This window comes from Colossoma macropomum, unplaced genomic scaffold (genome assembly GCF_904425465.1).
Source record: "Colossoma macropomum unplaced genomic scaffold, Colossoma_macropomum, whole genome shotgun sequence".
Taxonomy (NCBI): Eukaryota; Metazoa; Chordata; class Actinopteri; order Characiformes; family Serrasalmidae; genus Colossoma; species Colossoma macropomum.
Window position 1 is genome coordinate 1,330,314 of NW_023494792.1, and position 16,561 is coordinate 1,346,874.

The following is a 16,561-nucleotide window of genomic DNA, read 5'->3' on the forward strand; positions in this document are numbered from 1 at the left end:
TTTATTAAACTTATAATTGTTCCTATACTCAATTTGGGTATAATCATGTAACCCTTTAACATATCATTTACAATAAAGTACAATTTCAAAGCAGAAACTTTCCTGTGTTTTTTCTTTTGCCCTGGGGGAAAATAACCCCAGCACAGCAGCTGATACCTAAATATAATGCACAGTTATCAATTATTTTATTTAACACAACTTAAGTCACTTAATGAGCTGACCTCATACAAAAGTATTGCTGTATACAGGAGATAATCAGTCATTCAAACTAAATTTCAAACGCATGATAATCCGGTTTGGTTTTAGTTTGCATGTTAGCAGTGACTGCTAACCTGAGGGAAATTTGTGGAACATAATTAAGGTAAACCAAACTTCTTCATGCTTCATCCCTCGTTTTCTCTTCATGCTCTCTTAATCCTTAAGTTTTAATCCTTTTGTTAATCTTGTTTCTTCCCAAATTCAACCTAATATTTATTCGGCTCAAAGTTCTGACTGTGAAAGTATGATGATACTATCATAAATGGCGTTTTAAATGGTGCTTTAACTGTGCTACCATTGGCTTCCTTGGAAATGGTCATCAAATTGACAGCCACAAAATTATTGTTTGTGTGTATTTCTAATGTTAGAGGGTTTTTCTGAGATTCTCCAGTGTCACAATTTGTGGACACTAAGTGATATTGCTTTGAGTTCTGTCCCCTCCGTCCTCCAGCCCGTGACCCTAAAATCAACCTAATCCGCCATCTTTAACCCCTTAAATGGCCAGGGCCCCTTTGATGAGCCCAAAGTGTTCTGTAATCTAGGAATAGCTCAGCTAGTTTGCATGGAAGTCCCTGTAGTTACTTAATAATAAGCCTTAGTATATAATGAGCCTGAGATTTTAAGAATTAAAAGACATATCAGTGTCATTGGTTCCTCAATAAGCATCTACGATGATTCATGTGCATTTCATTTCATTGTATTTATGATGTTCTGTTCTATTCAAAGTTCAGTAAAATGGCCTGAGAGGAATGGAGGAGCGAGGAAGCTTCCAGAGCAAGCAATTGTATGTGCATCCTAAGATGTTCTATTGCAGCATGTGAAGTAGGTCTGTGGAACATTTCCTCCCTCTGTGTTTTTATTAATGGGATGTGACTGTGATGGTTTCATGAAAGTTAACGAATATTTTGTGTATCTGAAATTCAGTAAATCATGCTGATGTGGAAAGTGGGTTTATTAGAGGATAGATTTAGGGTTTATTATGGCCAGATCTTTTGAGGCCAGTAACAGGTTAGGAAAGTGATGCAACATGATGCAAGGAAAGGAAATGAGAACATACAATAAAATATTTGAGTAGAAATCTAGAGGTGGGTGAAGGAAAACCAGGAAGGAATTTTAAAAAATGAGGAAAAAGAATTACTAATAAAGACAACAACCATACAGTCTCCACCTTTATTCAATGAATGCACCCAAAAAAAGACTGTTTACACCAAACAATGCTATCAGATTTTTCATTAGAAAGCTTACCTAACTCTAGCATGAAAACACATCCTTTAGAAAACCTTATATGTAGAAAAACGTACGTATGTGTAAATTTGTTTAAAAATATAACTAGCATTAAAATCATGGCCACCCACTGCTTTTTTCCATCACTGTCAGAACAAAATCTTGTATCTGTGAAATGGTCACTTTACAAGAAAAGAACCTGTATTGGAATTTAATGGAACAAGAATTTTTGCCCAAGTAATTTTGCAGCATTTTATTGTTCCACTTTTTCTTGAAATTTAAACACAATACAAGGGGAAACTAGACATTTCAAAATTTGACAATTTGGCATGAAAAATGATAAAAATGCAGATACAAGTTTTTTGCATGACAGCAATGATACATCAAAAAGCATAATCATTTATAATTTAATAAATCTGACAAAAGTTGTTATATTTAACCTTTTTAAATTGATTTTTATGAACAAGCAGAATTAGGTATTTCAGTAGAAAATCAAAAATATTTGTGACAAAAATTATGAAAATTTTATTAAGTTTTAAAGATTTTTTTTTTTTTTGTTTAGTATATTTGAACCTGCTAGTTTCATTTTATTATTTGTGCTTATGATCATTTAAGACAATTGCACTGCTTTCATAGACTAGTTTGGCTAGTTATAAGTGCAAGTCAAAATGTTATCTGAATGATTTTCTGTCATTTGATGGGTTCAGTGTTTCAGTGTGATCTATCAGCCTTAAAGTCACCCAAACTGACATTCTAATTCTAGTCTTTTTGTTGATCAAATAACCCCATATCATTAAAATCCATTATCTACATAACTGCAACATCACACTGTATTACAAAGTTGAATTTCACAAAGCTTGTAAATGAGTTTCACACAAACTAACACCACAATGGACTAAATGGAAAATTCATTAAAGAAAACAGGATTTATGTATTTCTCAGAGTAAGGCACCCATTAAATCTGCAGGTATTCCTGAATCTGCGATCTCCAAAAATTCTTCACAGCCTTTTTCATATCTTTGTCTTCTTTACAGTCTGTTCTCCTCAGTAATTTTTTTGTCAGTGGATCCGAAGATCCAAATCTAAAAGTTGCATAAAATATAAATGATTATTTTTAATGTAGTATTTCCTCGGCTTGTTAGGAACAGACTATGAAATCCAAATAATGACTTTATCATATATGAATTAAGCATAAACTAAGTGTACAGCGTAGTTGAGCATACCTCTTGAGATGTTCTTCAATAGCTTTGCGCTCATATGTAAATCCATCTTTCGTTTTAACTGGCTCTATAAACAGTTTCTTTGTCAGTGGGCATACCAGATTAGGAGGTGTCACCATCTTGGACATTTCTGGAACATATTTCTGAAACACATAAAACAGTGATATTAGTTTTAAAAGTGTACAAAACTATTGAGATCTAATCACCACTGCAGATGTTTGTGCAGCATTTCTAATCATCTGCCTGACTGAACAGATACAGTGTAATCTGTATTGCTCCGATATGATAATGCACCTCAGTGGATCCTATTTATTTTCAGTTTGAGGCCCTGTATGTGGTGCACATGATGGGATCAGCATGTTAAGTTTGGTAGATGCAGTGTGTCGTTAAAGTTGATCAGAGCTGAACTTTATGTGAAAATTGACCCAATGCTACATGTTTAGATATAAATATGCTGCTATTAGTAGCTTCGACTTAATGGGTGAAAGAATCATTGTTTATTCCGTGCTCCTGTAAGACATGTAAGAACAGCTACAAAAACCTGAATATTTAAACACAACTGTTTAATCTTTAACATTTCAGAAGAGTGGCTGAACAGCCCAGACTGAAATCAAAGCTGCTGCCCCTCATATCTGATTCTGTCCAATTTTAACATATTCATTATTTCAGAAAATATTATCACTTACTGTGAATATTGATTTGGATAACACATCCAACTGATAAGAGGAGGAAGCCCTCACACTCATTGCTGTGTTGTCAAAATGCAAGCCCTTCCATCCTGTGTCGTTTTCTTATGCAAGTCTATTTTAATTTCACTTCCAGAGTCAGAGACAGTGTGGATTGGATGCATGGATAGAGGCTGTGCTTACCTGATACTGGCATATCTTGTCTGGTATGAGTTTAGTGTTAGAGAGCAGTTTTCTATTAGACTTATAAGCCTTCACATGTTAGCTGTAGACCGACGATGGCAAACTGGATATTTCATTGTTTTCTATGGAGCCATGATGGAAAATTCTGCCAGCGCAGTTATGGAACTCTGCAGACTGCAGCGGTAAGCGAAATGTCAAGAGTTAAATCTTCCCAACTTTGGGCATCGGGAGCTATGGACACCAAACACTTCAGTGTCGAATCCAGATGAACCCAGTTTTACACAGCAAAACACAAAAGAATACAGAACATCCTTCTTAGATAAACAGTCTACATGATAAAAGATGATTATCAAAGGAAGCTTTTACACTGGTAACGCTGTCACCCTGCCAAAGCTTGCATGGCTTCATGCCACTGACAGTTGTCCACCGCAGTATGATGCAGAACACGGAAACGCAGCGCAAGTTTCTCCAGGGGGTGCTATCCACACTAAGGTATCTGTTGTGCTTCATAACAGTGGCACTTCACATAAATGACACTGTGTGATCTTGTTTTAAGTGTAATTATTACTAATGATTTGCACGGCACACATTACCTTTTCTGCTTCATCCATTGATGAACTTGCATTGTTTTCTGTGTTTTTCCGAGCTTCTTCTTCATACTTTTCCTTGCTAGACATGAATTCTTCTGCCAGAATGCTTAGTAGACCACAAAGAATTATTATCTACAATTATTCATCTATTCAAAATGAAAATATTGTCAATATAGCATGTCTTCAGTAAGAATGTGGAAAGTATTGATAAAAACTTTCTTTTTTTTAAATCTGTTCTTTTTTTCAATCAGTTAAAAGAACAAGAGAACAATAAGTGCAATGACAAGAAGTGAGTGCATTTAAACTCACATCTGCCAACTTTGATGATTATTGAGAAAGTTGGGTGATCTTTAATTGATTAATAATTAAAAAAAAACAACTGATTGTTGTTTGGATTCTCATACAGTTCCCTTACAGAGAGAGTATAATAGTCACTGTTACATATAAGTCCAATAAATAAGACATGACACTAAAATTGTTCTTTGTAATTATACACCAGTATGATTCCTAACATGGCATGATTCCAAACCACAAACATCCATTCTTTTCCAAGCTCCAAATGCCCAACAGCTCTCCTACAGAGTCATATTGGTTCTGAAAGTTTAACACTGACAAATGATAGAAGAAAACTGTGAAATGTTTACCTGTCTAAGGGATCCTCTGGCTCTGGAGCTATCAGGAGCCCATATACAGCATCCAGAATCTCTCGCATGGTGATTTGGGCCGAGTAGTTACGATCAAATATGTTGTGGCAGATTCGTCCCACACTGTTTACATTGCAGTGGTAAATCTTTAATACACCAGAATTAAGGATTCTCACAAGAACTCAACAAAACAAATTTAAAGGACAGGTTTCTGGTAAAAACTGCTTAGCAAATGTTGCAACTAACACAAAAATAATTATATTTTTAATCTAATGGAGATGAAAAGAAATAATTTTTCAAACATAAGGATACAGGTGTGAAGAATCTCATTAGTGGTGGCTTCACAGGGTAGTCAGGACCAAACTCACAATAGAGCTCAAAAACACCATTCTCGTAAGGTGTATCAGGAGGACCTTGCAACAGAATCTTCCAGAAGGCTACAAGCAATGTTGTAATAGCAACAGATATACAATTAGATCCATCCTGTCATTTTGTGTAACTTTGTATTCATCACTCATTTTCTAGATAACACATTTACATGCAACACTAAATTACATGCTATGATTTTCAGAAAACATACTGAAGATAAATATAGTGGGAAACATTCTTCAGAAAACTCACTTTTACATTTCTGTACTTTTACACTCATTAGCCATTTTATCAGAAATACTGCATGCACTATTTTGCCAGCAGTATGTGGACACCTGACTACACCTATGTGAGCTTGCTGGACATCCTATTCCAAAACCATAGGCATTAATATGGAGTTGGTCCCCCTTTGCGGCTCTAACAGCTTCCACTCTTCTGGGAAGCTTCTACAAGATGTTGGAGAGTTTGTGGGAATTTCTGCCCATTCATCCAGATGAGCATTTGTGAGGTCAGACACTGATGTTGGACGAGAGGGTCTGGCTCACAATCTCTGCTCTAGTTCATCCCATAGGTGTTCAGTGGGGTTGAAGTCAGGGCTCTGTGAGGCCACTGGAGTTCCTCCACACTAAACTGGTCACTCCATGTCTTTAAGGAGCTGCTTTGTGCACAGGGGCTCAGTCATGCTGGAACAGGAAAGGCTCTTCCCCAAACTGCTGACACAAAGCTGGAAGCAGATAACTGTGTAAAATGTCTTTGTGCTGCAGCATCAACATCACCCTTCACTGGAACTGAGAGCCCAAACCCTGAAAAACAGCCCCGCCCATCATCCCTCCTCCACCAAACTCTACTGTTGGCACTGCATTCCGGTAGGTAACGTTCTCCTGACATCCACCAAACCCAGATTCATCATCAGACTGACAGACAGAGAAGCTGATTCATCACTCAGAGAACACGGTTCCACTGCTCCAGAGTCCAGTGGTGGCATGCCACTGTACCCCTCAATCCAATAGAGGACAGACACTGCGCTTCAGCTCTCTGTGAGTTTGAGTGGTCTACTGCTTCGGGGCTGAGCTGTTGTTGCTCCTAGACGTTGCCATTTCACAGTAACAGCACTTACAGTTGTCTGGGGCAGATCTAGCAGGACAGAAACTTCACAAACTGACTTGAGGCAGAGGTGGCATCCTATGACAGAGCCATGTTTAAAGTCACTGAGTTCTTCAGTGCGATCCTCTAATGCCAGTGTTTGTCTAAGGAGACTGCAGGGCTATGTGTTAATTTTATACACCTGTTCGTAAAAAGTATGGCTGAAACACCTGAACTCAGTAATTAGGAGGGGTCCACATATGTTTGGCTATATAATGTAAGAGCAGGTGTAGGTTTACCATTGCTGACTGTAGTTCATGTGTTTCTGGGTTTCTAAGGAACTTAGCAAACATAGTCCTGGACACCTTTAGTATTTCAAAACGATTTCTTTTCAGGTAAAATGTCATTAGTTTTTAATCACTTTTAATTAATACTCACTGAAATCAGATTCAGAAGGGAGAACGGTACAGTATGGATGGGGGTCACAGTGAAGACTCTTGAGCTCCTCCAAAATCCTTTTGTCTTTCTCCATGAAGCGACCTGATTTGGATTCCATGATCTTCTTTTTCAGTACACTGGGTTTGAAAAAATTACAACGCATTATTTCTTTATGTATATGTCCCTAAAGACCACCTATTATGGGTTAAATTTACCTTTGAAACAGAACTGAAAAAAATCACTTTTTATGTGGCACAAACTGAATTACAAAATTTGGGCTTTGTTATCTGTAGCTATTGGTGACGGCTGTTAACAGTAACAATGGTCATTGTGCCTCATGAACCCTTTGTAAATATTTGAAAACTGCAAGAATACTGTAAATCTCCTGAAATATATGTAATATGGAAGGTGGAAACTTTCCATCGCTTTCACATACACCACATAAACACTAAATTTATTTGTAGAATGTCTGTATAAAAATTGCTAAATTGGCAAACTAGAGCCTCGTAGTATTGCAGAATAACTGAACGGCGCCAATTACTGCATTTGACATTTTTTCCATCACAAAGAAGCATTTTTCATTGCCAAGTTCACTTTTTCACACTCATGCAGAAATATGCAGCTCAGCAGAGTTTATTTCATGCCTGAAATGCTCAGAGTTATAACACATCTCAGGACGCACTGAGTCTATCAGAACATCTACACTAGAGTCCTTGTAACAGGAACACTCTCAATCAGAGCACAATCATCTCAGTAACACTAATAACTGATGGTATTAAGGTTGTTTTCATATTGTATGTAAATCTAATAAGTGTTGGAGTTATTTGCTCTTATTACTTCATTTTTTCTTTGGCTGATCATGTAAACATCTCTCAACAGTGGAACATGGCAGAAGTTAATCTGAAATGTTTTTGAGGTTTGATTTGATGTCAAATATTGATGTTCAACTGAAATTTTGCTTTGCATTGTTTCATTGAAGGTATTTATTTGGGTTGAATAAAAGCAGTTACATTGTTCATGACATTACATTTTTAGGTTGATTTTGAAAAAGCACCCTGTATTAACACACCGTTCAATAAATGGAACCGTGCTACAGAGGCCTAGCTTATTGAGGTTTCACAGAGAATGCTCTTACAATCACCTTTTAGTTAGATAGATAGAACTTTATTGATCCCGGAGGAAAATTGCAGTGTTTCAGTAGCAAGACATATAATTGCACATAAACTTACATATACGCATAGCTACAACGCACAGTTCAATGTCCGGCTTACAGATTACTTCTTTAACCGTGACGTGACCAGGATTACACCATCTGTTGTTCACGAACACAGCCAGCCCTCCTACCTTCTTCTTACCAGTTCGCTTTTGGTCTCTGTCGCCCTCACAGTAGTAAAACCATTCAGATGAACATCAGAGTCAGGTACACAGGGGCTCAGCCATGACTGCATTCCCAGTATTCCCGTTGTGTCCGTGTTAGAGCACACAGTTCGTCCATTTTGTTAGCCAGTGACCGTACGTTCCCCATAATTATTGAAGGAAGATTTGGTTTGTATCTCGGCTTCTTTTCCCGCTGTGTCTCTCCCGCTCTGCAGCCCCGGTAAGGATGTCTCAGCTCCGCTGGAATCACCGGCCGCTGCGATGTAAACAAAGCCGCCGGCTTCCGCAGCGCAATCAGCTGGGTAGAATGCATGGTGCACGGTGCAGTCTGAAAGTTCCGTCTGAAAGTTCCGTCTGAAAGTTCCGTCTGAAAGTTCCGTTAAATTATTCATTGAAAAGTCAATAAAAGCTTTAAAAAGTTGTGCAACAGCTTTAGACCCTGTCCCAATATCCAGAACAGAAAGAAAGTGGGCAAAAAAGACCCCAAAAAAACAGAAGACGCAGACACGGAGCTACTGGAAGAGGCAGCCACCTCAAGTGGTGCCGGAAATAGACTGTCGACCACTTCTGCAGCAATGGTCGTACCACCTCTGGTTGAGAGTTGATCAAGATGTTTGCTTGTGGTGCTGTCCTCTCCGTGGCCATATAAAAGTTGATTCTACCCCCATGTCGGTCCAGCTGAGCGCAATTCTTGATTTTGCATAGAACTGATGGGGTTTCCAGTTCGGCATGGTGTATTTGCCCAGGTGTGGCTGAAGGGACATTTTGCTGTTGATTGAAAGTCTGGACCAAGCAAGAGCGGCATGTACAGGCTGTCATTTTCCAGGATCAGGTTTGTAGGACACATCATGGAGCTTGAGAACTAGAGGAAATTTGCCCACTGCTTTGCTCTCTTGACCATCTGCCATAATAAAGGCTTGATTTTGACAGCACATCAAATCTTCATTTTTTCTGGCAATTTGTTTCCACAGGCTTTTCTGCATACGTGTGTATGTACTGCCAGTGTCCAACACAGCATCACCTTTGGCTCCACAAATCTGTATGGGACAATGAGAAGAGAGGGCACTCCTTGCACTGTAGCAAGATCACTGTCACCAAAATGCTTTTCCCCACCCTTTTTTGGTGGTTTCTTGACTTGGCATTCTCCTGAGCTGACGTTTTGCACTCTGCTCCAGTAGTCCTTTGAGGAAGCCCAATCTTTCTCTATCATTGATCCAGTCTTGACAAGCTGATCAACTGTTGATACTATACCCCTTAATCCACTAGCCAGCCAAGGATTACAGGCATTGAGAATCCTCCGCACCATCTCCTCCTCTGGCATTTCCGGGCGTCACTTCAAGCAAAGTGGCCTGTAGTCATAAGCAAAATCTATTAGCCTCTGGTTTGGAGTTTGCACCATGGCATGGAGCTGCTCCTCGATTTCTGCAGTATAATCTTCGGACAGAAAAGCTTCCAAAAAGGCAATTTTGAACATGGGCCAGTTTTTAATTCGTCTTTTTGTGGCCTGCCATCAACTTCGAGCTGGACCCTGCAATACAGCATTGAGTGTTCCCAGCAGCTCCTGATCACTCAGCGGCCGAAGAGTCAGGAAGTTTTCACAGTGCTCAATGAAGTTAGTGACATCAGATAAGCTTGTGGATTCACCAAACTTCGGAAAGTCCATACAAATAGGTGGTACAGACAGTAGACTCAGAGCCATAGAGCTGGCTTTACTGGGAAATGATTTCACAGCAAGTGTTGATGTTGTGAGGGCTTTAAGAGCTTCCGAGAGCTTCTGCGTGAGGTTTCTCTTAATTTTTCCTCCCACACATGATCACGATGATGAAGACAGTCAACAATTGTGCAGTCAAGATGGCTAAACCTTTCATCTATATACTCCTTTATATTGATGGACAGTTTGTTGTTTCTCTTAGCCCTTCTTCCCTACTGAGGGAGGAATCAACCACATCTTTAAGGTGTACTTCTAATGCTTCTACTCTCTCAGCGAGTCTGTGAAGTTGCTCTCCAAACAAGCCAAGCTCATTGTTAACATCATCAGCATCATCATCATCATCTTCATGTTGGACAACAGATGGTTTAGGATCATCCAAATATAACGGTTCAAGTAGGCTAGAAACCTCAGTGATATCCCCCCATGGCTGCCTCCGTGTTACATGCTGAGCCGGTCTATCTTGCTCTTCAGCCACCTCCATTTTGTGAAAAAGTGAAAGGAGGGCCTTGGATATCCTAGGTGTACCAATGTATGAAGGTATGTAAGTGTATAGTGTATATAATTTAGATTATGTGTGAATTGCACGTGTAGGTGTTACTGTAGATGTTACTGATGCATCAGTTTAGCTCTAAATAAAGCTATGCACACAGTTAGCAAAGGACAATGGTCTGGTATGAGCTAAACAAACTGTTACCCCAAGTGCTGTATGTGACAGCCTCACAAAACAAACACCTTTAGTAAAAAAAAACAAAAAAATAACAACAAATCAAAAATGTGTTTGATATGCTTAAACTGTGCGGAAGTGAGCTCAAACGAGAACCTTACGGCCAGAATACCCTCCCTGTATGGGCCACCATATGTAAAAAGCACCCTGTGTTATCCCACCGTTTAATAAATGGAACTGTGCTACAGAAGCCTAGCATATTGGGGTTCCACAGAGAACGCTCTTACAATCACCTTTTAAGGTCGGGGCGGCGCAGTACATCACCCTCAATTGAGCTCACCACGCCTACAACCCACAGCAGCTGCAGCATTTAATGATCTATTTACGAGTGTGTTTCCTCTCCCAAACACCCAAAAATGTCCGTGCCAAGCTAGTAAAGTATATACACATGTACATAAACATACACACACAATATATACAGTTCGCTCGTTGACAATAACGTCAATATTAGGATTCAACAATCCCATGTTTTATCGTGTGCAGTTCCACAAGCGAGAAGTATGTAAGGGAGACAGAGTATGGCGAGCAATAAACGCGCAGAGACACGGCGGTCTCAAGTTCCAAGCCAGGTTGCTCCCCCCATACGGCCTCCTCGGCTTTAACAGCGGTGCGAGTCCGTGGTTACTCCTTTGCCCAACTCTGTTTAGTGTTCAATGAAAAAAGTCACCAACAGCAAAAGTCATGCGTACAACTGCAAACAGTGAACAAAAAAGCAGAGAAACTAGATCCCAGGGAGAAACTGCCCACGCTCATTCCCTCTCTCCCGCCATGCTCTCCCTTCCTTGTTTTGTTTTTGCCGCTGTCCTGTGATTGGCCGATTGTCCCATGACGTAGTGAGTATAACAGGTTACATAAGTTCATAGAAAAAAAGCTCAGAATCGCCCTCTTTTCCACAGGCAATTCATTATTAACGCTCTTATCTATGTAACAGATAATAAAACAAATTTAAATGTGCATTGAATGTGCTTGTCACAATTTGACAGTTTTTTTTTAAAGTGAATGAAAAAACTCATCAGAAAAAAGATTAAAAAAACAGAATGATATCTTAACTGTATGGGAACAAATACAGTAATAGAAACTAAAAATGCAGTACTTTACACTATCTAGCATAAGAATTTAGTCACGTACACTGCAAATGTTCCTCTGTCTGATCTGCCTCATCTGACCACATTCTTAGCCACATCACACCTTTTGTTTTCTCTGTGTATACATGTATGAATAATCACTTGCTGATTTTGTGCTGGGAGCATAAAGAACCATCCTCTGTGAACAAAATGACTTCAGAAGTGACCCCTTTTCACAGAAGGTCAACACATGAGTAGGACGTCAGCTCAGATGGGAGTTAATTGTGATCTCTTTACCTACGTTCAATTAGCAGCTTGTCTGTACAACTGTTATAATTAAAGGGGCTTTGACTGTTATCTGATACAGTATTTGTGGTTGAGTAAATTGATATACAGTTTATTTTCATGTTTTGGAGTTCAGTGTAACAGTTGTGTAACAGTGCATGGAGGCATTTGAACACTGAGCTGCAGAAACACAGTTTTGCTAAAGGCTGTGAGAAGAGAATTAAATAATTTTGTTAATTGTAATAACTAATTTCATTCTTTATAAAAGGATAAACTGTTCATCGTTTGGTCCAAACAGAGTGCTGTTGAACTAACTGTGTCAAGAGTTTGAAAAAACAGAACTTGTTACTAAAAGTCTTTTTAGAAGTTGTAAAAACTGTAAACTACACTGTGAAGTTTGCACCTGCAGATCATGAAATAATGATACATGAAATAATTACTTACTTCTGAGTCACTGTCACTTTACTGTTGATCTGTGGGGGGAGTTTTGTCTCTGGTTTCTCATCATATTGGTGGGTTAGAAAAATCTTCTTCAGATCCCTCTGTAAAAAATGATCCATCTGATTGTATACTTTTTGCTTTATATCAGTAGAATAAAGATTAAAAAAACTAAAAGATTTAGAAAAATATTTTACACAATAATCATGAAAATTCCATACCTCGTTTGTAATGGAAGACACATCAAACTTTTGTTTTTCCTTCCTCAGCTCCATGGATAAGACTGTTTCCATCTCAAAAATCTGCATAGCTGCTTTACTTGTTTCAGGTTTGAAACAACATCCTCCTTAAAACATAGTGATAGTTCTGCATTAGGCAACTTTATATGCTGCAAAGAAACTTTACCAAGTTTAAGATGTGAAAACAAACCTGTGACATTGCTGATTCCATGCAACACAGTGTTGCGCCCTTTACCAACAATCACAGCATCCACAACAATGTTTGAGGTCATCAGCTTCTTTGCGACTTCAACTGATGTGCATGTTGACCTGTGATTTTTTTTAGAAAAGCAAAAATGATTCTTCCTGGTGTCTTAACTTAGCTAGGCAAATACCTCAGGGCCATAGGCCAGGCAGAAAGCAAGGGATGTGATTTAAGTGTTTTTTTAATATCAGTATATATTTCTATTAGGACTGTCATGATTACTTGAATAAAATGCATTAAACAATTAAATGATTAGAAATTACAGCTTAGTGATTAGTTTTCAATTTGAATGATAAACAGTTTCATAAAACAGCACCGGTTGCTATTTTATGAGCAAAAAGCCAACTGAGAGGTGATCTGCTGTCTGTGGGAAATGCCAGTTTCAGATTCAAAGTCGTGTTTCATGTTTCATGTGTTAACAAGATTAAGTCAACAACTTCCAAACTGAAGAGATCCCCACAGATGCAGGTGGCACTGAAGATAAGGCCCTCACTGTCTCTGCTTTCCTCCACCACTCATCTGAGACTCCGACATGTAAGGAAGACATGAACAAACTAAAATCCAAATTTTTAAAGAAAGTCTTCTGTTGGACGCAGTGATGAAGACATCGCAGGGTAAAAGGATGTTAATTTCGGGACCTACAGACAAGGTAATGAATCTTTTAGCAACTTTTAGAATTGGACACTTGGCTAATGTCATGGTGCTCTGAGCAAAGCTTTGGCTTTATTAGTAACTGGGATCTGTTTTGGGAAAGGCCGTTTTACTGTGCAGCAGTCGGCAGCCGAGCTGGAGTTCTCACAGATAACTTTATGAAAGTCGCTCCTCATTCACCAGCTTGTTTGAATTTACCCGTTCCACTTAAAATGGTGCAGCAGTTACATTCTGGCGCCTCAGGCATTATTTAAGGTGGAACGGGAAAATTCGAATGAGAAGCTGGTGAATGAGAAGCGACTTCAGCCTCGTAAAATGTAGAACATTGAGAGACATTGTTTAAGAAACTGTTTGACTTTTGTGGAAAAGTTTCCTGCTGGAGATGTGAGAAAAGCAGCTACAGCTGAGCTAAACCTTAAAGCAGAGCAAAGTCAGTCTGCGTTTTTGTTTGTATTATATTTTTAGCCTGTACTAGCACATTAGCACGTACTGAGACACATTTACAACCAAGATGGTAAAATGGACTCAAAATGTTGTGGCTCCTAAGGTGGTTTGATTTTTGTTGAAAGGATAAAATGACTCTCATTACCATTTGGGTTGCGACTCCTGCACTAGCTTTTAATGTAGTGTGCCGCCACAGACTGTCCGGCCACTGCACTTCCGCACTTTACAAAGTTCCACCTTTTGCACTCCGTCAACATTACGTTATTAAAATTTAGAAAATAAATTTTTGACATTTGTGAATCGATTCAGAATCGTCAATCGTCAGCATTGCTATGCATCTAAGAATCGATTCCCCCCCCCCACCCCCACCCCTAATTCCTTGGGTTTTTCAATGATCCAGCCTATATTCGCAATGATATCTCTTGTTTCTTTGCCTTTCCTGAATCCTGCTTGCATGTCTGGCAGTTCTGTTTCAATGTTAAGGCTCTAATTTGTATTGAATGATCTTAAGGATAATTTTCCTGGAGTGTAATTTTAAGGAAATTGTGCGATACTTGACACTCTTTCTTGTCTTTCTTTGGAATTGAGATACAAACTGACATTTTCCAATCTGCTGGCCATTGAGCTGCTTTCCATATTTGTTGGCATATTTGGTCAGTACTTTAACTTAAACTTCTTCCGAGAAGTTCAAACCTGGATGACCGTAATGTTGAATGGTTGTGCACAAAATCGCCACCACTCAACCATTCACAGTGCTGTATCCAATAACAGCCGTGTTGACATCCTTGTGGACAATGAAAGCCACTCCATTCCTTCTTTCGTGTTCATGACCTGAGTAGTACATGGTGTGTTCCCCTGACTGAAAGTGTTATAATTTTAGCTTGGCAATCCCAAGGATGTTGATGCGTAGATGATCCATTTCTGTCTTCACTACTTCCACATTGCCATAATTCATATTTACATTCCTGAGGGTCTTCTGGCACTATCTCAACAATCATTCTGTTGTGTCTATCGATGTGGTTTTCTTGGTAAAGTACAGTAGTGGTTTCTGCCACAGGAGACCCTGAAAGGAGTTAAAGCTTCAGGCAGCACAGCAGTCTGCTTCTCCAATGCAGGAGAGCCTCCTTGCCTCAAAAAGGCCAAAAAGGCACCATACAATATGAAGTTATCATATTCTTAAAAATTCTACTATGAGAAATATCAGATATATTTACTATATTTAAGATGTTTTCACTTGTTTAGATATAATTTTCTTGCAGTGTACCCACTCCTGTCTACCTGCATGCCCTTTCACCCTGTTGATAAGACTGAAAGCCTTGGCTGGATCTCATGGACACTCTATGGAATGGTATCGCTCATGTCATTGTATTGCTATCCAGTATCAACCAGAGGAGGATGGGTTTCCCTTTTGAGTCTTGGTTCTTCTCAAGGTTTCTTCCTCTTGCTCTTTATAAATTTGAATCGAATAGAATTGAACAACATACCCAGTGTCAACGCCATCGGTCAAACACAGAATGCGGCATCTGCAGTCAGGAAATCTTGCTTTGACTTGAGTTAGTTCTTGAATTCCATGATTCAAAGCATCATACAGTGAAGTCCCTGTAGATGTCCGAAGACCATGAACATATTCCTGAGAAAAGCAGAAGATTGGCATCATAATTTTTTTCAGGAAATAAAATCTAAAAGTGTAAATGCCATGTATCCCACAATAAGTAAAATAAAAGAAAAATCTTTTCTTGTGGGAGTGAAATAGTAAATTGTTAGGAAAACTTAAATGCATTTCTTAGAGATGTGTAGCAACACTCACAATCAAAAGACTCACTTAATTGTTTTTTTTTATCATTATTCAATAATAACACGTACAGTGTATATTAAAATTATACAAGCTAGCCCTTTCATGCACGGTGTGCCAACATTTTTGTAACTTTATAAATATAGATGATATGGTTGTAAGAAAAAATCTTTTAAATTTTGGAAATCTTTGAAAAAAATAAAAAAAGTTTAGACACCAATATTTAAAGTTGTTGTGAAGATCAAAAAGTTATTTATTCCTAAATAATGTATCTCTGTATCTGCTTTTAAAACATAACTCAAATCATGCCTTTCTCTCCTATTAAATTATCATTCAGTATCAACTGATGCTTTTTTTTTTGTTATTTTTGTTTGTTATATTTGTTAAGGATCTTCCTGTTTGTTTCTGTGCACATTCTGTTTTTTTTTTCCTCATGGATTTGACTTGACTTGATTTTTTATAAAAGAACACTGTGTATAAGAAAAGGCCCTATAACATAAAACATTATTATTATTATTATTATTATTATTATTATTATTATTAATAATACGCAGTTATGTAATCATTTCTATCAGTAATGTCTTCTTTAGGCATTTATTTACAGTAAGCTGCCTTGAGATTGATCACCCCTATGAATACAATGAATATGAATATTAATTTTATTGGAAATTCATTCCAAATGTGAAATTTTATTTGAACTTCATTCTAAATGTTACTTTTATTAGAACTTAACTCTGATTGTTAGATTTTACCAAATTCATTTTATTAATTAGAACTTCATTCTGAATTTAAATTTATATCTGGGAGATCCTCATAACACATACAGCATTTCAGGTCAAGTTCAAATAACGGTTAAACAATACAGCTGCTGGTCAATATATCAGACTGAGATTCAGA

The 16,561-nt window shown here is 38.2% G+C and overlaps 1 protein-coding gene across 1 annotated transcript in view; it reads right to left on the minus strand.

Annotated features, from left to right (window-relative positions):
* Positions 1 to 1,414: 1,414 nt before the first annotated feature.
* The window catches only part of LOC118812751, a 53,985-nt gene continuing 38,838 nt past the window's right edge, over positions 1,415 to 16,561 (minus strand). Inside the window, exons 16-25 of the mRNA XM_036577866.1 lie at positions 15,357 to 15,502; positions 12,724 to 12,842; positions 12,516 to 12,640; positions 12,301 to 12,398; positions 6,696 to 6,832; positions 5,118 to 5,242; positions 4,806 to 4,951; positions 4,165 to 4,267; positions 2,706 to 2,845; positions 1,415 to 2,564 (exon numbers count right to left, since the gene is read on the minus strand). Of these exons, the coding sequence (XP_036433759.1) occupies positions 2,438 to 2,564; positions 2,706 to 2,845; positions 4,165 to 4,267; positions 4,806 to 4,951; positions 5,118 to 5,242; positions 6,696 to 6,832; positions 12,301 to 12,398; positions 12,516 to 12,640; positions 12,724 to 12,842; positions 15,357 to 15,502 (1,266 nt within the window). The 3' untranslated portion in view covers positions 1,415 to 2,437. The remainder of the gene's footprint in view (positions 2,565 to 2,705; positions 2,846 to 4,164; positions 4,268 to 4,805; positions 4,952 to 5,117; positions 5,243 to 6,695; positions 6,833 to 12,300; positions 12,399 to 12,515; positions 12,641 to 12,723; positions 12,843 to 15,356; positions 15,503 to 16,561) is intronic.